The sequence below is a fragment of the Cinclus cinclus genome, chromosome 7 (genome assembly GCF_963662255.1).
Source record: "Cinclus cinclus chromosome 7, bCinCin1.1, whole genome shotgun sequence".
Classification (NCBI taxonomy): Eukaryota; Metazoa; Chordata; class Aves; order Passeriformes; family Cinclidae; genus Cinclus; species Cinclus cinclus.
Genome location: NC_085052.1, coordinates 25,155,779 through 25,181,344, shown reverse-complemented (window position 1 = coordinate 25,181,344; position 25,566 = coordinate 25,155,779). Strand labels below are relative to the sequence as shown.

Genomic DNA, 25,566 nt, shown 5'->3' with positions numbered 1-25,566 from the left:
TTTCATTTACATAAAGTTTTATTATCTTTTCCCCTCAGCTGGTACTCCATTACTACAGCCTTAGCAGAGCTGTGTTTCCCTAGGTAGATAGGTTTTCAACCAACTGTCTCTGACTGAAAACATCTAGGTTAGGTCAGATTTTAGACCTAGCCTTTCATAAATACAGTCAGAATACAAAGGACCAGTTGAAATCCTGACCACCTGGAAGGCTGCAAGGGAACCAAAAACAATCCAAGAGGAACTTCATCATTCTCTGGGTTTGAATAGAGAACCTTCCCTGTGAATTAATCCCTAAATAGTTATGCAATTACACCGCACATTCAAGACATGGATACATTCTACATTTCAAGCTCTAATCAAAAACATGTGCAACTGTTTTTCCATTTATGAAGCTTGTGGTTTTATCTTCTCAGCAGCTTCAAGGACAGATGGAAGGCTGACTTTGTCTCCAAATTCTTTCTCACGATGCTCCAGTAAAACACCCTAGTCAAAGACACAAGAGAGAAATTCAGACATGTCTCCCTGCAAAAGATCCACTGGCCAACCAAACAATTCCAGGAAATGAACTTCTGATCTTATATGAGAGATAAAAGCCTCCTAGATGGCCTGCAGTACCTGTCTTCCTGCCCCAATCACATATACACCTCCCAACGTGAATCCTTCTCCTTCCAGATTTCCATTATATCCACTTCTCCAAGCACGGAAGAAATTTTGCCAAACTCCCAAGCGGAAAAAGCCTGACAACATCATTTTTCGTCTGCGTGGACCATAAAAGCCCTTCTGCAGGGGAACAGAAAATATGTCAATAAACAAAGGGAAAAGGACTTTTGGTTCATGTGGATTTTAAGCTTATCCACAATTATTTAAGCCCCATGCACACCTACATCCCTACTGCTGACAGCAGCAGTGTTTTCTGATAAACATAGTTTTTGGTCAGTTGGTTGTTGGATTTTTGTTAAATTCAGCCTGATTCTTTCACATAGGCAGGGGAGAGAGAGAAAATAAAAGGATCTAGTAGATTTTGAGTGTTACATATTCTTTCTTCAGAACCCAAACGATTTTTAAATGTGTCTCCTGGTTTACGGAGAAAGCAGGGTGGTGCTTTTGTAGGACATGAGATTGGCAATCCAGCACGTGCCAGTGTACCAGGAGAAGCCATATCACTGCAATCTGGCCTGTACATCATGAATTAATTATATGTGTCCCCTTCAAACCTTGATTTGCACATGATAAACAACAGTGAGTCACACAGCCAGTGGAAGAAGGGAATAAATATTACAGGCCATATTGTTTACCTGTTAAAGGGGAGGAATAATCCTGCAACAGCACGTTATCAGTGCATAGCTATTATGCAGTTTGTAAGCTCAGCAGGATGTATAAATATAGAAAAACCAAGCCAATTAACTTCTTAAACTACAGTGCTACTAAATCCTTTTTCAATCAGACTACATTCTACTTATTTATGCAGGCTCCTCAAAGACGACATTCATAGATTTGTTTTTAAATAAAAGGAGAACACCAACTTCACTATACCTTTTCATCCAGAAAGATATCTCCTTTGAAATAATGCTGAAAATCCTCCACTTCAGTCCCTATCTTCTCTTTCACAACAGCATAGAGAGGGACACCCAGCTTGGACAGCTGGGGTTTCAGAGAGGAGAGCTCAGAAGCCTCCTAAGCAAAGGGAAAAACCCCAAACATTTCAATAAATGGAGGTTGGAAAGCTTCACCATGAATTTCAACACCATCAGAAACACACAAGTTCTAGCTTGAGGCACAAACCAGAAAGAGACATGTAACATTTAAGCTAGTTGTACTCCTAGGCAGCTCTTCACCAGATTTATTACCATTTTCTTTGTTAAACATGGAGGAAGCAGATTCTTCTGAGTGTTCACTGGGTAAAACATATTTTTAACTTAAAGTTGTAGATACACCTGGCCTATAATAGGACTTCAATTATCTTTTAAAGTATTTGCAAATGGTAAAAATATAATGCCTGCACATAATTTAACTTTTTAAGAATTTTCAATCCTTTTTTCCAAATTGACAGCCATCATTATCAGTCTTTCTGCAAAGTATTTTGAGGGCTCAGTGCAGACACAGGCTATACAAGTTTAAAGTAAGTAATGAAGATAACACTTTCCTTCCTAAATCCCCCATTAAAACAAACAAAACAAAAACAAACAAACAACAACAACAAAAAAAAAAAAAAAAAAAAAAACACCAGGGAATTTCTTCTTAAACTTCCAGTATCCTAGAAGCAAAATTTCTTTTTCTGGTGTGTAGGAGCGTAAGGTGTCACCATTCATCTGCTGGGTATTTTGTTCTCCTAAAGGAATCCCAATTCTTACAGTTGTACAAAGATCCCTAAGGTTTTGAACGGCTCAGAGTGTGCACTGAAAATATGTTTCCTATCTCCCGTGGAGAAAGGTCATTTTTACAGGACAGAATTCCCACCAAAAAACTCGACTCCACACTTTAAAAACATGGACACCATTTACCTGATCACTCTCAGTCACCTAACTGGAATACCTTAACTGAAAGGTTTGCAGGATATCTAGAATCCACTGAGTACCAAGGAGCAAACAGATAGCAATGAGCAGACAGGAAAATTTGAAACTTTTGGTAATACTACTACTACTACTAAAATATCACTCTTGGATTCCTGACTGACTGTGTGTGAAAATTACAGAGTCAGGCACGTAAGAGCATTCTCCTCCTGCCTATGCTACACCTGTTCAGAGAGCAAGGCACTTTAACCTTCTATGAATTCTACACCTATTTAGGCAGTTACTACTGATGGGAGCAGATGCTTTAATGAAGAGGTTACAGTATTAATTACTCCATGTTACAGAATAGTGAGTAACAACATAATAACTATTTTTCCTTATAGCTATGAGAAACACAACATCCAAGGTGCAGGCTATGGCTGTTCCCAGGCACTTGGTACATTCAAATCATATTTTAGCTGTCTGCTTCCAAGGAGCTCCACCCAAGGAGCCTAATGTCAACTTAAGGATCAAAATCTGTTTTCCAACCCACCTTGTTATGGAACACAAACTCCTTATCTTCAGAGTCTACCTTCCTGCCTCACATTTAGCACCCAGAACACAGAGGTACTCCCTCTATGCACACCTCTTTTTTTTTTGCATATGAGCTTTATCTGATGGCTTTCTGCCAATCCAGTCTTGGGCTGCATTTGACCAGAGACTACCTGGCTCACGGAGATTTATTTTGTACTATATATATATATAAATATCCCATAAGACTAATTACCAACTGAATCTTGTGCAATCTCCCTTTCTAATTGCCACGGGCTAGGTCCCTGGCAGATGTAAAAATCATCTAACATTCACCTTCAGAAGGAAAAAGCTCAGGACCTGGACCATACAAACCAGCTGCAAAGGAAACTAAGTATGCTGGTAGCTGGTGACCAGTTTGAACTATGAAACAAAACCTTTAAGACATTTTAGATGTATTTGATGACTGTCCTATTCATCCCCTCCCTTTATTTACAGACTATCTATGCAAGCAGACCTCAAGTCTTAATTAATCCCCAAGCCAAGCAAGTACCTCTCTGCACAAAAATCATCCAGGTCTTCGTACAGCCATGATCACTGCACCATTCTCCTTCCATAGTTCACTTGCTTTGAATGTCCTTTGTTCTGTTTGTACAGAAGAGACAACACCAACAATAATATCAGTCATTCTTGTTTATAATGATTAATGCTTTATGGACCAACACAAAGCACTGCAGAGAATTCCACATTCAAATACAGTTCTAACAGGGAAAAAAAGTCTATACATATAAGAGGAGATTACTGCATTATTAACTTTTAGCAGCATGCCTTGTTTCATCCAGAAATAACAGTTTTGGTTGCTTTTCACCACAAGCATTGGATATCAAGGGCACTCAACTACATGTCATAACTAGGAAAGACTAAGAAAACTACTTTCAACACTGGCCTTAGAAAGGTTCTTATAAAAGTCCAATTCTTGAAGAATGTGGTCTGAAATAGCCAGAACCTTACCTGGTCCCAAAGTTTTTAGGTCTATCTCCTCTAAAAACTCCAATGTAGCCTTTTCTGGCTTGGACAAAAATAAATCAGTGTTAGCAAGGACAATCCCTGTCACAGCTGCTCCAATGGCTCCAAGGCCAACAGACCACATGCCCATGGTGAAGGCCCCCAGGTCAGGCAGGAAGGACATTTCTGGAAAGAGAAAGAAAGAACAGCTCAGACAGTGGACATCAGTGATGCCAGAGGAGGAGGAATTGGATTAAAACAACTAAAAGTTCATGCAGGTATTTTTGGTTTAATGGAAATGATTTGTATGTTTATTAACGTACTGAAATTGGTTTTAAAAGATAGAGATTACATTCCAGTTCTGTGCCTGACCTACTTCAAAACTAGATATTAACAAGATGTTCTTATCCTTTCCTGCCACCAGACAAAATCATTAATACTTAAGATGCAGACACATCTCAGGTGCTCGGATGCAATAAGGAGAAGAAAGATAATCAAAGTCTATATGTATAATAAAGAGCTTCCAATAATATGACCTGTACATTACCAGTGACGTAAATAATTACAGTAAGACAGCAGTTTCTTTCAAAAAAGAGAAGCATTTGTAGATGAAATGTTTTACACACAATATTCACATATTCAACAGTGAACTTTACAAATATACTATAGAAGACTTGGGAAAAAATTAATTTAAACCTTCTATATCTGGTTCATCATAACTGGTAACCTTTCACATTCCTTTCAGTTCCCCACTGAGAACCAAAGCAGGCACAAAGCCAAACTTAGAGCTCATGCCTGCAGACAGAAAAATGTAGACTTGCAACCATTTTATTACCTAGTGATCCAACATTACAAACATGCCCGGGACAGCACTTCTATGTTAACTCACTTCCACTCTTGCTAAAGCAGAAAGGACAGCAGGAACAAACAGCCTAAACTCACACCCACCAGCTGGAATATGCTGATAGCATTGCAATGGGAGCCACTACATTACAGATATTCCAGTGTTACACTACAAACCCTGCTTGTGGTTTAAAACTGGTGGCTCAAGTTAGAAGGCAATTTTGTTTAACCACCTTTCATCCACAAACCCCCCCCAGCCCAATCCTGACCCTTGCAAGTGTTTCACAAGCCTGGAAAGGGCTTCCAGAGAGGCAGTATCAGTTAATGAGGATGCTGGAAATCACAACAGGCCCTGCCTCGTGGACAAAGTTCAAGATCCTGCTCTGAATAATAACTGGTACAAGAGTCACTGGAGTTTTGGCAGTGTAAGAAGTCACTGAACACTTACTTCACAATGGCTGTATATTTTTACTCATGTAACTGTAGCATTACACATTATGGAGAATATTTTTTTTCAGTAAAACCATATTTCCTGATAGAGTATTTTGGTAAATATTCTTGTCTTGTATATACTTTTGTATGGGTGAGGTTCCCACCCCAATAAGTGCAAGAAAATATTAATTACTCTTTTGAACTATGACTGGCAATAAACCAGACATATACATGATCTTTATCCCCACAGCTAGCTGTTGCCAGAATTCAGAATCAATTAGGAGTAACTCCTCACTTTTGTGCCCAGAATTTTCTGTAATGAAACCCCTTTCTATCCTTTAACCCAGCTCCAGAATACTACTGATAAACAAATGCAACATTGGGAAACAAAAACCAACCAAACAAAATCGCATTGTTCTTTTAACAGTGTATTTGGTTTCAAGGGAGGCAGTATCATGGTATCTAAAAACCTAAATAATCCATGATTCTGAGCAAGAAACAAGGCCAGTTTACACAAACATCATGCAGCTAAGAGAACAGATCCTACTCTATTGCACCACTTATTTCTAACCAAGGCAAAACTTCCTTGACTGTTTCTGCTTTCTTTACACATTTCTTTCAAACATGAAGTCACATCATAATGACCTTTTTAATATCTGCCTCTGACACCTATGAGAGACCATCCTGACCCCAGCCTTTGGAATGATGCAAATGTAACTCCAAATGTATGTAATGCAACGATATCCTTGTGTTAAGACTTAAAATCTCTGTGGCATACCCAAAAGGCTAAACCCCTGCTCCTTCCTAGAGTTGGATTACCCAACTGTTCGGATTTCAATCTCATCAGGTCAAGAAGTGGGTGGTTTTTAAAATGTATAGTTATGGGCAGTGGAGGGGGACCCAAGTATTAATCGTTTGTGCACATCATTTGTGTACAAAAAATGTTACAGAAATTGTGGCAAGTGATTAATGAATAGTTCTCACATAGCTTTTCATTAGCATAAACAACATCTCTGAAAGTCAGCTTCCAATCAGTAGTTATTGATCCAGGAGATCATTACGTGTAGACAACACACCCCTTCATTTTAGTTGGACTCTGGTCTCCACACAGTGACAAAAACCACAACCTTATTCAAATAGGGGAATTTTTTGCTATTTATATACATAGGAAAAAGGAAAATGCAGCTCTGCAGGGTGATACCTAAATTCTTCCCCTGCTAACCAAACACCATAATGAGCCACTTTAAAAAACATGCATGGGAAGCAGCAGGCAGGATTATTAAAACATTTGCTAACGAGACAGGCTGAGCCCTGACGCATCGTGTCACTGAACCCCAGCTGCTGAGACTGTCTGGAAAACAGCCGAGCATTTCAAATAGCAGCTTCATTTCTGGTTAGCTGCTGCTTATTAAGGAAATCTGAAGCTCAAAAGGACTTCACAACCTTCGCCCCCCACCCTGAAATACAAACACAACTGCCTTGTGATCAAGTTTTTAACCACCGAGCAGCAATAAGGAGACACCAGACATGCAGCATCCCACAAGCCATATTCCATGAGAAGAGGCAGGAGAGCATCCCGCAAGCCTTTAGCAGGGGTGCAGCACTCACCAGAACCCATGCGGGCTGCTGATGCCGGCCGGCAGCCCGGGCAGCAGCAGCTCCGGCAGGCAGAGCAGCGAAGGCGCTGCACGGGGGCGAGCGGCAGCGCTGGGGAGGAGCCCGGCCCCGCAGCCTCTGCCTTCTGACAATCCCTGCCCCAGCCACCCTGCGGGGATAAAAGCCAGCACGGCTGTCCAATCCAGGCAAAGAGCCATTGAAGGTATCTTAATCATTCAACCCTTTTTTTCTTTTTTTCTTAGTTCTTTTTTTCTTTTTTTTTTTTTTTTTTTTTAACTGAACACATGGTTACCCTTTTTATGGGCAGAATAGGAATTACAGAAAGCTTTTCTGAAGCTGGGAACACAACACAAAACTTTTAGATCTGCATGCTAAGCCACGCTCTTCTGTAGAACTGGGCATTCTTACAAGTAACGTTTTCCCTGTGTTTCAGACTATTCTACATCTAACCCCTTCACACATGCACACCGCATGCCAAAACAATGCAAACAACCCTGGAAAAAAATGAAAAATACCACAATGCACAATATTAGGAAAAAATATTAGTATAGAAGCTGTACTAGAGAATGAACCCAGTGTTTCTGTGGTCAGTTACCTGCTTTAATGGCAATGTCCCTTTGCTAAAAACGTTATTTTCTCTGTGACTATCAGATAGATCTTTAACCTCTCAAATGTTAAAATTTTCAGAAAATAATGAACACTTCTCTTTAAACAGTACAGTCTAAAGGAAAAAGGAAAAACAACCTTCTGTATGTTTTTGTGACAACGACAAGAGATGTACAAAATAACAGTGACTTATTTTATTGAGCCAGTACTCATTTAAACAAGAATTTAAACAAGCTTAATCATAAGCCTGTTTCAAGTGCCAGTGGATGGTCTTCACTTTTGTCAAGACCAGTTAAAACATTGTTTTCTAGATGTCTCATTTCCCTCCCACCCACAACCAAAGAAAAAATTGTTATTTTGTAGACAGCTATCCTTAAACATGCAGCAGTGTTTACATTTTAACAGTGTAAACAGGACCCATTGCAGCTGTGTCCAAAAAAACCAAAAAACAAAACCCAAAATATTCTGTTTTCAAGATGCCAATAAGACTCAGAGTAGCAAACAGATTTCCTTACATACTTTTCCTAAAAAGAAAATGGTCTTGCAAGTTGGACTGCGCTGGCAAATACTCTCTAGTCTAAAGTGGCTCTGACCATTGCTTGTTCTTCCCTTCTCTCCCACCCCAGCTTCCCCAAGATGTTCCATATCAAGCCAAAAAATGTTTCAGAGCTTTGTCAGAACTTGCGCATCCCACAAGTTGAGGTGATTTTTTATGAGACATTCCGCTCCCCCCACCACAATGAGTCATGATTACAAATACCTTTGTAAGCTAAGTCCTATAAAGAAAATTTACAATTCACAATAACCTGGTAACATGCTCGTCAAGATTTCATGAGCATTTAAATACCATTAAGGATTACAAAATATAGCATCTTGACAGACCTCCAAACTTAGCCCTGCTTGAAGCAGGGATCTGACTGGAGATACCTAGGAGAACTCTTCCAACTTAAATTAGCCTGTAAACACCAAAATCAATGCACGTCTTGTGTGCAATGCTCCTAGCATTTCTTGTGGCATAAATGTAATTTTCAAATACAAGGGATTATTTTCCTTTCTTTTTACCATTGTAAAGACCTAACAAACCACACATTGTGTCAAAAATAACAATCATCTTTTTAGGTTTCTTCCCAATCCATGCATGGTTCATACTGAATTTTGTGCTCTTGGCTGTAGCTGTAGAAAAGGTTGCTGTGTCAAGCAAACAAACCACACTCCTTCCTTTGAAAGGAAATTAGTTGTTATCCCCATTCTCAGGCTGTTTTAAAGAAACACAACATCTCAACAAATCTTTTCTTTTGAGCAAGGGAGAGCAAAGAGCTCTGGCACACCACTTGGGAAATCTTCCAGCTCTCTTGGTGTATTGAGAGGGAACAGGCAGCTAGACACTGTGTATGGAAAAATTCAGATCTCTGATCAGCCAATGGATACCACAGATCAATGGATACCACAGAGACGTGAGATATTTCATGAAACACAGAACTGCCAAATGTACCTCTCTGAAGATAATGCAGGATGAACTCACTGCTTTGGTCTGCTAACGATCCAGAGCAGGAAAGCTGCACCCTGTGTCAGTCTGCAGAGGTGACAGAGGAAAGGGAATACCAACAGACCCACTAACAATACAAGTCAGCATTTACTGAAAGTACAGCAGGTGCTAGGTGGCAAGTGATCCCTCCTGTTCCTACCCAGAAGGTCCAAGAATTCTAAATCCTGCAGATTCAATCTTAAATTAAGATTTTTCCACTTTTTCGGGTTCTTAGGCCTTGCTTATATTTTAACTTTTCTCACACTATAGAATTCACAACCACAAAATTATTACTAAAAGCAAAGACACAAAAAATGGACACGTTTCAACTCCACCCCATAGGGCAGAGGGGCTCTATGCATAAATGAGGCTGTAACACATCGCCATACACCCAGCGTGGAATAATTTCCCCACAACCTTGTTTCCCCTTTCATCGCTTGCTAAGAACCAGGTCTGATGGGAACACCGCTCCTGTGGTTATAAAAGGCTGGGAAAGCTCCAGGCTGGTCCTTCTAGCACCTCAAAGGTGGATCGATATCCTGAGCTGAGCCACTGCACCCAGGACGCAACCAGGGCATCACGAACGAAATGAGAAACGAAGCACGGAGTCTGTTCGTCCTTCACGGATCCCGCTGTGCCTACTTACACACGGGATAAGGTTGTTTAGCAAGCAGGGATCTCCCAGAAGGTTAAACCGCGAGGGCAGGCATAAGCAGGATTTCAAACCTGGGCAGCTCGGGATGGGCAGCGGAGGTCCGATGGAGAGAGCCGCGGGGGTGCCCGGCCGCCCCGGCTCTCAGCAGCCGGCAACCGCCGTCACCTCCCCCCGGCCGGGACAGCCCGAGGCAAGGACGGGACAGCCGGGCCGCGGGCGGCACAACGCGCTCCCGTGGCCCTCCCGCCCACGCTGCGGCCCCACGCTCACAGCGCCGCTGTCCCGCCCACCCCCGATGCATCGCACGGACACGCGGCCCCGCACGCCCAGCGCACCCCGCACCCACACCGCGGCCCCTCGGCCCAGCACCCACACTACACCCCGCACTCACCCCCACTACACCCCGCACTCACCCACACTACACCCCGCACTCACCCACACTACACCCCGCACTCACCCCCACTACACCCCGCACTCACCCCCCACTACACCCCGCACTCACCCCCCACTACACCCCGCACTCACCCCCCACTACACCCCGCACTCACCCCCACTACACCCCGCACTCACCCACACTACACCCCGCACTCACCCCCACTACACCCCGCACTCACCCCCCACTACACCCCGCACTCACCCCCCACTACACCCCGCACTCACCCCCCACTACACCCCGCACTCACCCACACTACACCCCGCACTCACCCCCACTACACCCCGCACTCACCCCCACTACACCCCGCACGCCCAGCGCCGCCGCTCCGGGCCCGCCGGCACCGCCCCCGGCGCCCTCCGCGCACGCACCGCCGCCGGCCGCGCTCGGTGCCCTTGGGCCCGGCGGCTCCGCGCCGGTGCGGCCAGCGCGATTAGCCCCGCCGTTAGCGGCTGGAACGGATTAAAGCCTTCAGCTCCCTCTCGGAACCCATTGTCCCCTCTCGGGGGCTGCTGCAGCTTCTGGCTAAACAAAGAAAGAACCGAAATACATTATGGGATACAGCGCTTAAATATGCGAGGCAAAAAAAGCACCCAACCCATAACGACCTGAGTCCAAGAATGCAGTGAGTTTATCATTTAACTCATCTGATTAATGGGGCACTTAAAATGTTTGCATATATATTGCATTCAAGAATATACTTGCTCAGATAAGACAGCCAATAACATGTCACAACGTCGTTTAACAAACACGCTCTTCAGATGCTTGTGGTCATTAGGCACCAGTCCAACTACAAACGCAGAGGACTCGTCTTCACTACCTTGCGACTGTTTTTCTGAGGTCTCAAAAAAAAAAAACAAAAAAAACAAAAACAAAAGGTAGTAGCCTTCTGTCAAATGACAGAACAGTGTGGTCTGTAACACAACAGTAGCTCAGGAGAATGAACATAACCCTTTTGGTGGTACTGGCGTGTCTACATTCCACCAACCACTGTTTTTCACCACATTCCAAACTTAACTAGACAAAATGGCTTTTCTTATCTTTTTGCTCCTACAGCAGAGCCCAGCAGCAGCCGTGTGCTGCTAGAAAGCCACACGGGACAGCAAGTTCTGCAAGACAGAGCCTATTGCACCGTGTCGCATTGCACATGTCAGAATGGCATGGGCTCAGGCAGTTGCAAGGAAAATATTTTGAGTCTTTTTGCCGAAAATTGTGGTAGTTATGCTTTTAGCTACACATATTCTTTTATAAATCAAATGGAGCATAAAAAAACACTAAAGTCTTAGGAGCAATAAAAAAATAACCTAAGCAAACCTCATGGCAGAAACAGCATTACCAGACTGCGTGAAAGAGATGGGGAATTTGGAAGGATTAAGAATTTGTGGCTACTTTTTTCCTGGAAAATACATGAAACAATATCTCTGCTTTTTCTCCTTAATTAGTATGGGTCGGTTCTCTGTCAACACCAAACTTAACATGCTGAAGTGACTTTGTAATTTTTTTAAAAGTCAATCAGCATTAGAATATACGTATCTGCCATGCTGACACAGCAATCTTTAGAACAACATTATGAGCAAAAAAAATAATTGGAAAATTTTTTGTCAAATTGTCAGCCATCACTGCATAATTAAAACCCTGATTTCTGCAGGCTGTCAAGATTCCTTTATTCTGAATTTAATCATGGTTATGGATCGAGCTGACAACATTTAGCAATGGTAGAATGGCAGCTACATTATTTTTGTTTCCATGGTAAGCATAAAAAATGAACTTTTTTCTTAATGATACTTCTGCACATTATATACCTCTAACAACCTGGCAGCTGGCCTTCACAATTCCAAGGTAGCCACTATTGCTGATGAGGAAAAGAAAAGCCCTACCTATGGCAAAATGAAAATGTCTATTTATTTTTTGCCCTGGGCAGGAGTCCATGACAAGGCACCAGGTGAGAATAACAAGCAGTTCATCTCAGAAGTGAGTTTGATTTCATTTGTCCCTATTGTAAAAATGTTGCAAAAAATGCAGAATCTGAGCCCACACATCTGGATTCCATCCAGGAATACTACTTAACAAAGCAGCAAAATCCTTTGAATGCGTGCACACATCTAACAAAGAAATACAGTGTCATGAAAATACTGGAACCTAACCTTCCTTACCCACACCTCCCGAAAAGCTTGCTTTCCTTGAAAAGCTACTGTGTTGTATTAAGTGGAGTTGCAGTGACAATTACTTTGTCTTTATTAGAATATCTTCGCCTTCATTGCTTCAGAAAAGTAGTGAAATTTTGGAAGGAAATCTGAATGGGAATTTGACTTATTTGGTTTTCTGGTTCTCCTTTTTGATAAAATCATATTAAGATTGATCTATTATAGTTGAGTTTTTCCATTCACCTGTTCACATGTTATTCATGTATTTTTCCTCTTTAAAAAGAGACTAATTAACTCTTGAACACATACCCACACATTTCACAAAGCAACAGTCATCAATATTTAATCTTCACGTTCCCAGGTTTATCAGTGCTCCTAAAAACAACATTCAGTCCTTCTCTTCCTGCCTTCATAATTCAGTTTTATAGCAGTGATTGAGGAGAATCAATCTGTAAACTGCTTGTACATTAGTTAATTACATTTCCCTGGCATGCCTGTAAGTCACAATGTGCTGTATCGGTAGCTATGCTAAAACATGATCTAGTATTACGAAACTTTCAATTCATGTACAGAATGACAAAGCTGTGCTTTATTTCAGGAGTTTTTCTTGTTGGATCATGCTTCTGTAGATCAGTCTTAGACCAAGGCCATTGTTAGACAAATGGCTTATATTAAAGAAACTGTCTTTTCTATGAGGAAACAGGAGATCGCTAAGGCAACAAGGAAAGACAGTGGTGGGATTTAGGCCCTTGGTCTGTAAAAGGACTTCTAAATTAATTAAGACTTTCGATACCAAGCCAATGAGATTAGATGTAAATATAAAAAAAACATACAGCTTAAACTTTTCACCTACACAGTACTAAAGGCAAAGCCACGCAGATGCAGAGTGACACAGATCCCCACTAGGCCAGGCAGAAGCTGTCTCTTGTTTGGAGGCTGTCCAGTGACATGCAGCCCTATAGCAGTGTTCTCAGCCTCATCCTGATTCTCAGGAAATAAACACACCAGTCAGCCTAGACACAGAATCTCAGATTTATCTCAGCTAAGATCAGGGTACAGTAGTCCCAGAAGAAACCAAAGGAAATACAGGTCTTTTGAAATTAGTTCATTCACATAAGCAGTTCACAGTGGGACACCAAGAAGAGATTGGTGCAATACCCTCCATCTGGACAAGAACAGGAAGAAATTAGTTAAGTCTTTTCAAATGGTATACAGATTCTTACAACAAATCTCTTTTGCAATAGCCTAATAAACACTGAATCACAGAAAAGCCTACCATTTACAAGACAAAAGATAACCAAGGCATTTGGAAAGTGCAGATGAGGTCATTAGTCCTCCCACTGTCCTTCAGTCCTTAAATATCCTTGTGTCAGGTAAGGGTAATTACTAAGTGGGAGCAAAACAGAATATGTCGTCTATAGTTTGTCTGTCTCCTGTTTACTGCAGTGCTACAAATAAAGTTACTCTGATTTTTTAATATTCTCGTTTTAGGCAGGACACTGAAGACCAGTAAAAAAAAGTTATTTTTAATGACTATTCAAGCCACTAGAATAGTGGATCAAGCCTCAGGCTCTACAAGCAAAACCAGGCTCTTGAACATCCCAAATTACCCACGAAGAGCACTGAAAAAGCAGTAACTGCACCTCTGCAAAATCAGGACATCAGAGGAAAACAGTCATTCTGCAGCGATCCTGCAACTACTGTGTAGTTTCTATTAAAATCCAGGCACTCACCAGGTTTCTAGGCTATTTCTCTTACAAGCTGTTGTGATAAAACTGGCACGTTTAATTTCTCACTATGGACTTAAAGAGTAGCTACACATCTAACAATCTGTAGAAGTCATGAGTAAGGACAAGACTGCTTGTGTTGTTAATACAACCAAGGTGGTTGTATGGAGCTAGAAATCTAGTGTAAATACTTTTCTGTAAGCATTGGAGGTGATCAGTTTTTAAGGTTTAAAACAACCTGTTGATGTAGCTGTTACTCAGAAGTATTTGTCCAAGCTCCAAGGCGGAAAATTGGTCTTTCTAGAACAAATTTGACCTTCTCCAGTAGAAGATGAGCTGCTCTTAATATTTAAAATCTGGGAGAAAAAAATCCATAGCCTCTTTTGCTAAAGAACATCCATGTTATAAAACCAAAAATAACCCTGGTATTCAAAATGTTGATGCCAATGTGAGTCCTTTTGATAGAACTTGGCAAGGAATCAAACACATATGCCAGCAAATCTCAGTTCCAACTCCTGGTGGCAAGGTTGTAATGAGTAGTTAGGCACAGTAAAGTTCTAAACTACCAGAGCTACAACCACACTCTCTAACCACAGCCTTAGAGTTGAGCCCTTAATCCTTTTATTACACTGAGCTATTTGTCTGTGTAACTTTCTTCTGCTAGAGCAAAACACAAATGTGTTACTATCAAACTGAATTTCAACACTGCATTTCTGTATTTTGTGACAGTATTTGTTCTTGAGTCTTTATACACCAACCAAGGGCCACAAACTGTATTTCGTATTTTCAATGCATGGTTTCTGTTTAATTGTTGGCCAACTTTCTTTTTGAGAGATTATGCTCATCTCTCATGGGCATATGAACAATTTTCATGTTGACATCTACCATTTTTACGTAACTTGATCACAACAGCTTGAAAGAAAAGCAATATAACAAAGTATCCAACGCACAATCATAGGGTATCTGAAATAAACAACTCTAAATGATGACTTAACCTGATAAGGGTGAACATCATGGAGAAATGCAACAGAAAAGATGTTCTACTTACTTAGCAAGGTACGTTTCAAGTCCACAGCACCCCTTCTGCAAGTCCTATTTCTGAAAGTATAGGGGTTTATGTGCCTTTAATGGGAATGTGGAAGACTTCCAGCAAAATTCATAACTAAATCATGATCAGCCTTTCTTCCTAGAAGCAAATTAGACTCCATAACCTTTCCTCGTGACTGGTTTAGAAACCAACATAGAACTAAAAGTTTGCAAAGCTATTGTTTAGATTTTGCCTGAATATTTGGTTTGTTAGATAAAGCCTGTCAAATTGTAATTGGTTTGAGGAATGTTTTTTTTTCCAAAGTTAAAAAGAAAACTAAAATGTGAATATTGTCTTCTGTTAGTAATGTGCTTAAGTGTACTTTCTTTCAAGCATTTTTCCCCACACCCATTTTGTTCACATCCACTGTAATTTTTTTCCACTGTATAAACTGTCAGACAAACTTAAGTGTAGAAGGATTGTGTAGAGGGTAAAACCCAAGAACTTTTTAGTTATTTAGTTTTGCTAAATTAATAAGCATAATTTCAATACATCTTGTATCCTGTTCTTGATTTAACTGCATTTGTATTTGGGTGATAAGTGGGTGACAGTGGGACAGTGGTATGAAATAGCATGCTGATTATGTTGAGAACTTTCAAGGTTGCCATTTGCTGTGCTGCGCTACCAAGCCAGCATTTTAACAGGGATTGTTCATTTTTATCTTGCAGGTTAAGCTTGGAATACAGGCTTTTGGAAGGGAAAGGAATTTGTTTAGGCAAAGGACAATGGTAAGGCTAATTTTCATTACAAGCCACAACTATCCAGCAAATGATCCAAGTCATTGCCCATTCCTGCAGTTTTACTGTTATAAGAACAATCCACACACACAAAAAAAAAAAAGTTAGAACCCTGAGATAATTTGGCAAATGCTTTTCTGCCTATGCCAGCTATTGTTCCAACAACAGACAACCTGCAGAGGCTCTGGTTAGGTGGAATTCAAAAGACTCTAGAGAAGAACAGTTACTGAAAACCTGATTAATTTACAGCTTCTCATGTGTAGTAAGAGACAGACTACAGACCCAAAAAGGTTTACGGGATATCAATGAAAATCACTTCACCTGCTGACATCTCTGACAAGAGATGACAAGTGAACAAAGATGACTAAAGACCTCCCAAGCCAGATGAGCAATGCCCTAGATGCTAAATAGGGAGACCAGTGAAATTCACAAATAATTCTGAATTGCAGCCATTTGACTCACATGGAAACCATTAGAGCTGTGTTCTTGTCGAACCAGGGGAAGCCCTAGGTAAGTAAGCACATTACAGATGACTCACAGGAGCTGGCTCTGAACTGAAGCAATGGCTAAATGACAGAGCTGCCAAAGACAACCCTATCATCAAATGCCATAGGTTGAGCTTTGGATGAAATACAGAATAAACAGGGACAATTATGTTTCTGCTTTAATTAAGATGGTATTTGGATTTACTCTAATTAGTTCATTTTTAGTAATTTCCTTTAACTGTTGCTATTAAACCATTCAGCTTATTAAGAACCATGGAACATCACAGATCTAAATGACTGCCTAGCAGCTGCAAGCAGTTCATTAGGTGCCTACAATCAAGCTTTTCTCCCACAGGAAGAAGGTATCAGTACCTACCCTTGCATTAATCCAGGCTTCTCCTTCAGAGCAGCAGGAAATTACTCACATACTGAAATTCACTGAGAGCTTACCCTACCTAGGGCAGCACCTCTATATGCATTGGAGGGACTGTTACACAAAGAAGCCAAACAGCTTTTTTTTCAGAAATGCTGATTTTGTTAAATATTAGCAAAGTTCTATGGCATCTTTATGCTATTACTAAAAAAAATCAGTGTCTTGAAACAAGAAACACATGGTTATTATTGTGACATCCTAATCATTATGTCCATACTACTAGGCAGGTCATCTCTTGGGGAAAGTGATAATGTCCCTGTGAACATATTTTTGGCCTTATCTGATAATTTCCCTTAACCACCCCATGATTCTTTTATTCTACACCCTGCAATTATTCTCCATCTGCATTTCTATTCCCAAATTTCATAATATATTAAATAATTACTTCACGTCACTATATAAATGGAGCACCCAACCAAAATAAATGATCCACAGGATACTTTTTACTACCCCAAGTAAAAATGGATTGTTTGACATTTTAATAACTATAAAAACAAATACCTGCAGCTCACAAAATGACCGGTTTTTAAAAGAAGACCTAAGTAGTTACGTTTCAAAATTCAGAGCTAATGAAAGCTTCTAGAGACCATCTTCCCATTAGTCAGAAAATTAATGAACATAAGCAGGGCTTCATAACCACAAGGTGAGTCCAAACAAACGCCTTAAAAACACAAAAACAAGCTGAGTGGATAAAGAAGGGAAATGAAGAACAACCAATGAAGAACAACCAAAGTCTAGTACTTAATTTAAAAAAAGGCTTTTAATATAAATCTGAATACAAAAATAACCAAAACACCCTACAGTAATCACAAACAAATCCTCAAGGTTTTCTCTTATCAGTTCCCTGACAGTTTGGCAAGGGCTTGTCTTCTCTGTTCTGCAGTCATATATTCACAGGCTTCCAAAATATTTACTATAATTAAAGTCTGTTGAACTGTTTTTGCTTTCACCCATATTCTTCCATTCATTCCCAGCACCAGCTCAAATGGGTACAATTGTGACAACTCTTGAATTATTTCACATTTGGGAGCCAAGAGCCTGTGAACAAGACCAATAAAAAAAAAAAATCAGAGGAAGAAGTGCTCACACTTACAGACAACACATTATTACTGACCAGTAACTCCAGCAGTACTCCTACTATGGGAGCTATTCATGAAACACTGAAAGATGATAGAGTTTCATATACACCCAAAACAGCACTAGAGTATCAGATTTTCAAGGCTCCTATCATAGAAAATACATGTACCTAAAAAATAAAACCGTTGTAAATTTAGTTTTTTTTCCTCACTAGATTCAGAAGCAGTCCCTGACAAGTTTATAGTGAATTAATATTTTTACAACAATTCTATGATCTAATAAATTCTAAAAGTACACTGTTTGACAAAATGACATTTTTAAGTGCTGTTTATAAATTTGACACCTCAGAAGTGTCTTTCAAAACAGGACCTCCCTTCTGCTTCAGGAAACAGTATTAAAAGCAATAAACAGACTACTTAACTTTTATTAGATGACAGCATACTAAATGCTGTAATGTGTCTAGGATTAAATCAAGGTTGAACAAGTATTCACAAAAACTAAAAGCGCATCAGGATTTAGCGGTTGTAATACACTGCTATTTTTTACTTGCATACAGACAAAATTTGGAAAACAGAATGGCTGCAAAAAGTTTTTGTATCAGTTCACACTGACTACTGATAAGGCATATAAATCAGACAGCTACAGGTATGGAAAAGCTGCTCTGCTCTGCCAGACTGCTTCTCCAAAGAGTGACAAAAACCAACAAAAAAACTCCACCCCAAAAACAACAACGAAGTTTAATTACTGTATATCTATGTAATCTAGTATTCTTTGACAGTCACAAAAAAATCTCATATTTATATTGGCATAAGCAACTCCAAAGTTCACAATACATTTAAAAGCTCACGGAACACTTCCTGGATTAATGTGTCAGTTTTAAACTAAAACACTACATTTTTAAAATCTGTATCTTTATTTCAATGCTATTTATTTTTCTTTGGAAGTCAGAAAATAATGCATACTGATGTGCAAAGATCCCTTTAACAGCTGTCAGCCAAACATACACTCTCCACTACCCCATGAAACAGAAGAAGGACATTAAGCATTGACAAGCTTTAAACTCCACGGTAATATGTGCATACCTGAAACACTATCCTGAATATTTGACTTTCCCAGGTCACTGCTTTTATTTTTCCATACTGCCTTGGCAACCACATCCCTTTTTTTTTTAAACAGGTCATGCAACACCATACAATAGAGCTTCGAAGCCTCTTAAGGAGAAAAATACACATTCCTCCTACATCAATCCATACTCTATTCAGTAAAACTGGTTTAAATGCACTACAAGAATTACACAGTCTGATTTACCAAACTGCCCACACTGCTCAGAAGAAACAGTAGTGGGAATCTTACACGAGAGAGTGACTACTTACATTTTTTAGTACTTACTTTCTTATTAGACCTAAGGAAACTTTAAAGAGGAAGCCATCTTGTCCAATTATTCCCATTCCACTTGATTTTCCACTGCTGTCTATACAGACCATCTCTGGTTCCATGTCTTTATTGGCTACAACGAACTGACCATAAATAAGATCGCCCACCTGAACAAAACAGCGTCAAAGAACAAAAGTATAATCTCTTATAACCATGTAGAGGGACAATAAAAAAATATCACACCAGCCTATTTTTTTTTCACAGTTCCTTTTACATTCTGCTCATAGTGTTTCATCTGAGTGCAGAAACTGTGGCATGCATGTGCAACACAGCCACTCATAATAGTGCTGTTAAAACCCACACAACTAACATTTTCTGCCAGCATCACGTTTTAAAAATTTAACAGAAGAGTGCCCTGTTGGATGCAGCTTACTCATGAACTGCATCTGCTCCTGGCAGCACTATGAGCAGACGAAAACACGAGAGTGAAGCACGCAGCCCACCGGAGAGAGCGCAAACCACGCTAGTTACAGCCCTCCTAAGAAACCCCAGAAAGGCCGCGGCCTAACGGTGCAAAACCCTCCGAGGAGGACCGAGGCGAAACCATTACATACAAGCAGATCCGCACACCTCCTCTAACGTGGGTTTATCCCAAAGAAAAGCTACTAAAACGCAACAGAAGCGCCACCAAACGACGCTGCTCGAGCGTTACCGCCAGGGTAACCAGGGCACCCACCTGCACGTTTGGCCTGTTCCTTTTCGTGGCGCCTTCGAAGGCCAGGTAGGACAGGGACGCCGGCTCGCTGCCGCCCACGTCCAGTCTGAACACATCCCCGGCTTTGGCCGTCACGATCCCTATGACGTGGTCGCCCTTCACCGGCACGTACTGCAGCGGGGGAGGGGGAGAGAGGGTCAGGGGAGCGCGGGCCAGACGGGGGCTAACACAAGTACGGACACAGGGACGCACAGGGACACACACGGACATACAGGGACACACACGGACGCACGGGTCCCGCCGCGCCCCTACCCGCTTCTGCTGCGAGTCCACCCAGTACGCGCCGCCACCCGCGGGCCGGTGCCGCAGCAGCCCGCACTTGGTCACCAGCAGCCCGGCCCCGCTGCGCCGCAGCCCCGGCCCGCACAGCAGCCGCCCCTGCGGCGCCGCGCCCGCGCTCAGCCGCAGCCGCTCGCCCTCCGCGTCCTCGTCGTAGTGCGCGGGGAGCAGCAGCAGGTCCCCGGGCAGCACCACCTGCCCCACCAGGGCCTCGGCCGCCGCGCCGCGCTCCGCCGCCATGGCCGCGCCGGCGCAGGGCCCCTCCGGCCGGGCCGGGCGGCTGCGCTCTGCGGCCTGCGCGGGGCGGCAGCGACACCCCCCGGCCGGGGGCGGGACAGGGCCCGGCCCTCCGATCCCACAGCTGCTGGAGCCGCCTCCTCGCCGCTCGCGGCACTTCCTCTTTCAGGGAAGCAGCCCGCCTTCCATTTGTGCCGGGGAGCGGACGAGACTGTTAGTGCGCTTCGGAGTCGCAGTTAATTATTCCAGATGCAGCTGTTTGCGGGGTTTTTTAATACTCGATTAGAAGTTGACAGTAAAGCAAACAGCTGGTCAAATCAGAGGTGAATGTCAGCCGATGAGTTTGGCAGGGAGCAGAAGAGATCCCGTCAGTTGTGAAGGGGAACTGCTCGCAGAGAATGGCATTAAAACAGCTGGAAAGGATCACAGTGGGTCATCTGGTCCATCCTCCCGGCTTAAGCAAGGTCGTCCTAGAGCACATTGCACTGAACTGCACCCGGTTTTCAGTATCTCTAAATTCCACAATTCTCTGGGCAATCTGTTCCAGTGTGTGGTCACCTGCACAAAGTAAAGAAGTCCTGCCTAGTGTTTAGATGGAACTTCCTATGCACCAGTTTCTGCATTGCCTGGTGTCCTACTGGTTGGCAGCACTGAGCAGAGCTTGGCACCTCCCCTTTAGATATTTGTACATATTAATGAGGTCCCCTAGCAATCATCTCAAGGATGAGCAAGCTCAGCCCTCTCAGCCTTCCCTTGTAATAGGGATGTCCAAGTCCTGTATCATCTCCACAGACCTCTGCTGGACCCGCTCCAGGATCTCCTCGTCCCCCTCTCCCTGAGAGCCCAGAACTGGACACAGCACTCCAGGCAGAGCCTCACCAGGGCTGAGCAGAGCGGCAGGATCGCTTCCCTGGACCTGCTGGCAATGCTCTTCCTAACGCACCTCGGGATACCATTGGCTTTCTAGGCCACAAGGGCACTGCTGGCTCATAGAAATCCTTCTCCCCAGAGCTGGTCTCCAGCAGCTGAGCCCCCAGCTTCTCCCGGTGCTCGAGGTTATTTACGCCTCCCCAGGTGCCATTGCCGACTTTCGGGTTCTCCTCTGCCCATCCCTCAGCCTGTCGAGCTCTCTCTCAAGGGCCACACAACCCTCTGAGGTCTCGGTCCCTCCTCCCGGCTTTGTGCCAGCCGTGACCTTTCCGAGCCGGCCCTTCACCGTCTCCTGCGGCCGGCGCTGGGGCCCGCTGCTCTCGCGGCGCTGTTGCGGAGCAACCCCGCGCGTCCCGGGCCGGGGCCGGGCGGTAGGAGCGGGGCGGGCCGGGGCCTGAGCTCTGGGCGCTCTGGGAGCTGCTGCCGGGAAGAAGCCGGCGCGGGGCTGCTCTCCGAGGGAAGGCGAGCGGCCACAGCGCGGCCCCGCGGCGCCAGAAGCCGGGCGGCGGCAGCACCGGCTGCCAGTGCCTGCGGCGGAGCGTGGGGCGAGGTGCGGTAACGGGCCAGCCCAGCATCCCGACCGCCAGGCGCGGGGATGAGAAACGGGACCGCCCCGCCCGCAGCCTAGGGGAACGGGAGAGGCCCGGGCTTAAATGGAGCCGGGGCAAGAGGGCTGAAGGGGGAAGGCCTGGCCGTGCTAAAATGGCGCCCGGGTTAAGAGGATGGGCCCCATTCAGGTCAGCCGGAGCCGCCGTGAGCGCGGAGAGCGGGACAGGGTTCGCTGCTGTGCCCGAGTGCCCGGGCTCTCTGCCCCACGTGGCTTCAGCCCCCTTGACAGCGAAGGAAGGCTCGTGTTAACCAGTAAAGCACGTGCAGAGATCTGCGCCTTTCTCAGCTGCAGAGTGAATGCTTCAGGCATTGCATACGTGTCTTAAAGATAGCTTTGACAGTTCCGACTAAAATTACCCCTTAATCGTCCTCAGATCTACTTGCCTGTTCGTGTGTTTGTGTAGAAGTTTTTAATGTCCTGTTGTGGTTTTCAGTTTTTTTGTTTTGCTTTGTTTTGTTTTGTTTTTTTTTTTTTTTTAATCATGCAGACCTAGAATTGGCAGCACGTTTCCAAGTAGTTTATGAATTACACGTGTCCAAACAGTAAAGTGGGGTTTAAGCATTTTTCTTTTGCAGTGATTATCATTACTGACCTGTCACTGGAGCTTTTAAGAAGTAAACCACTGCTAAATAACTTCCTTGTCTTAGTAAAAAGTAATGTCATAGTCAGTGTTTGGTGCCTGAAGCAAGAGTTCTTAAATCCCCTAACTTAATTCTGACATTGATGTCTAGTATCTGTTCATTATCGGTAGGTTTGGATGGAGTCTCAGTATCTGAAGCAGTGCCTGGGAAATTGCTTGAAGAAAGGACTGGCAGAGATTGTAGAGCATCGGCCAGCAGATCCAATAGAGTATCTTGCACACTGGATTTACAATTATAGAAGAAAGTTAGATGAAGAAAAAAAGGTGGATCCAACTTAGGCAAAAAAAAAAGATTGCTACAATATAGTTGATGCTACTTAATATATCTTTCATTTTTATGTTCAATTGATTCTGTGTTACCTCTGAAACAGAAAATGCTGGAGAGAGCTGAGCTGGAACAAGAACGGGAGGCAGCCCGAGCAGAACTTGAAAGGTTAAAAATCCAGGAAGAAAAGCAGCAGAAACTTGAAGAGCAACGTCAGGTTATTAATACTTAATAATAGATAATTCTAAGCAGCATAGGGTGCTGTGGCTTCTTGGACCTCTTTTCATAGTGATTTCGATAAAGGGGACATAAAGCAAGTATTTTAATCTCACTTTTTCTGAGTAATTGAAATTATTAGCACTCGGGTAGGAAAAGTTACATATTGTGCAGTAAAATGTTATTAAAAAATGATAGCTGTTAAGGTAAAAGGCAGCCAAATTAGGATTTGAAGTAAATGAAAATACTTTTTGGGCTTATAATATGAGAAATAAATACAATATCTGTGTTTCTAGCCATTCTTTATAAAGGAGTCATGTGAAGTCAGTGTTGCCATGGTGATGTTAATGTGACCTGACTGGATTTTTTTGTATGGATGACTTTAATGATGTTAAAATCAAAAGTTTAATTTTAAATTTATGTTGATCTCACTGAGCCTAGCTTTCGTGTCAAATGCAGTCATTTAATTTCACTTGCAGTTTTAAAATTTGGAGTTTAGTAATTTACAAAACAAAAGTAGTGTGCTTAAGGGTTTCATGAGTGATATGAAATAGTAAATGAAAATAAAGAGATTGTGTCTAGAGACAATTCACAGAGAATTAAATAAATCATTTCACATAAGCTATGGGAAAGGTGTTGAACAATACTCAGATGCATTTCTTTTTAAAATAACTCAGTTTTGGCTGTAGTCAAATACTGGGTAAGTTTTGCTTTTATGTACCAAAAAGGAATAGAAAACTATGACCATACTTGTAACTGCTCACAAAATGCAAGAGCAAACAGTAAAACTCTAGAGCTGTTGAATGTAAATACTTAGATTATGCAGTTGCTGTAGTTTAGATGTATTAGGACTTATGTTCACAATTAATAAACACTTCCTGTTAGAAATTTCCTGTTGTAAATACTAGAGGTTGCTGATGGACATGATTAATGTTAATGACATTGCTTGCCAAATTTTTCTATAGATTTGATTCTGTATTGACTCATCCATCTGTGCTAGGTCCTATACAAAGTATCAAAGAGCTTAATCCAAAGGATAGGAGATAATTTATACTGACCTATAAAGAGCATGTGTAATGAGACAGTATCTGAAGTGTGTACACTAACTTCAGTTTCTTCTGTTGGTGGTAAAGCCTTTTCCATGAGTCTCAGATCTTTCAAGATGTTAAGTCAGATGATGCTGAAAGGACTGTATTATTAACATAACATAGCAGTTATAGTTTATGCTTACTTTGTACTTATTATTTAAATGATAAATACATCGTAAACAATGTGGTAAAAAAGATAAATGTGGGTTTTTTTCTTTCTAATTTGTCCCTTCTTAAACCGGTTGTAGGCTCAGTTGAAGAAAGAACGTACAGAGTTGGAAGCACAGAATAAAGAAGCTGAAATGCAGTTGCAGCAGGAAGAGGTTTAAGCCAATGCTTAGTTGATGGTTTGAAAATAACATTTATCAGCCATTTTTTTCCAGATGCAGGCATCAATTACAAAACACAAAGCAGAAGCCCAGGGGTGTTGAACTAACACATAATTAAAGAAACAGGCATGTAGATAGGGGGAAATGTCTAACATGTGGCTTCTGCAGTCTGGGTTTTATACTTTAATTTTGGTCAGAAGAGAACATAAAGTTATTGCAGTAATCCAACGTAAGGTCAGCTTATCTGATACTTCCATATTCCTTGATGGTATTTATTGGAAAGTTTTATAAAATAAGCATGTCTAATTTAAATATCAAGACAGTAATGTTTTGCAGGGTGTTAGCACAAAATCCATTTACTATACCTGGAAAAGGAACTGTGGTTTGGAATTGCAATGCGACTGGATTCTGGTATCTTAGTAGTGTATGGGAGTTTATACTGCTCTTGTAATGCTGCTTCAGTAGAAACATGCATGGATAATTGGCATGCTTATCTCCCTAAAGCTTTTAAAACCGTGGAGCACAGAGTATTTTAAAAATACCTAAGTTTTTAGAAAACTGTTAAAACACTGACAAAACATAATTGTAGGAAGATGAAATTTAGGGTGACAGAAAAAATGAATATGTAAAAAATTTAAATTGCTTTTTAATTTAAAAAAGATTTAAAAAATGGGGTTAGGCATACAAAGACCACATTCCCATACTACTAAATTTGTATAGTATTTATCTAAAATATTCTCTTTATATTAATAGATAATGTCATTTTAACATACCTGAAATGCGATTTCATGACATGGGACATTTTAACTGAAGACTGGTTTTCATTACCACAGGAAGATGAAAAGAGAGTCGCTGAAGATGGACCTGAGGAGCCAGATGAAAGTGAACCAGTAAGTGTTTAGAAAGAGATTATAACTGGTTGATTCTTAGAGATTTGCCTTTCTGTGCTGACCTATCAAAAGGTTAAAACTGTTTAAGGGATGGTATTTTGGTCACA

At 42.0% G+C, this 25,566-nt stretch overlaps 2 protein-coding genes across 5 annotated transcripts; both read right to left on the bottom strand.

Annotated features, from left to right (window-relative positions):
* On the bottom strand, positions 1-10,448 carry PRXL2A (peroxiredoxin like 2A). Of its 4 annotated transcripts, none has more exons than XM_062496525.1 (6): positions 10,431-10,448; positions 4,032-4,211; positions 3,574-3,665; positions 1,534-1,674; positions 616-780; positions 1-483 (listed from the first exon to the last, which is right to left on the bottom strand). In XM_062496525.1, exons 2-6 carry the CDS (start codon positions 4,207-4,209, stop codon positions 385-387), a joined length of 675 nt encoding a protein of 224 aa, XP_062352509.1. In that variant the 5' UTR covers positions 4,210-4,211; positions 10,431-10,448; the 3' UTR covers positions 1-384. The 4 variants fall into 4 exon arrangements, with proteins under 4 accessions (XP_062352509.1, XP_062352508.1, XP_062352507.1 ...); XM_062496524.1 differs by lacking the exon at positions 10,431-10,448 and adding an exon at positions 9,775-9,919; XM_062496523.1 differs by lacking the exon at positions 10,431-10,448 and adding an exon at positions 6,909-7,781.
* A 6,978-nt stretch (positions 10,449-17,426) lies between these two features.
* EXOSC3 (exosome component 3) lies at positions 17,427-20,518 on the bottom strand. The gene is made up of 4 exons (XM_062496432.1): positions 20,228-20,518; positions 19,937-20,086; positions 19,216-19,367; positions 17,427-17,787 (listed from the first exon to the last, which is right to left on the bottom strand). Exons 1-4 carry the CDS (start codon positions 20,492-20,494, stop codon positions 17,586-17,588), a joined length of 771 nt encoding a protein of 256 aa, XP_062352416.1. The 5' UTR covers positions 20,495-20,518; the 3' UTR covers positions 17,427-17,585.
* Positions 20,519-25,566: the final 5,048 nt, after the last annotated feature.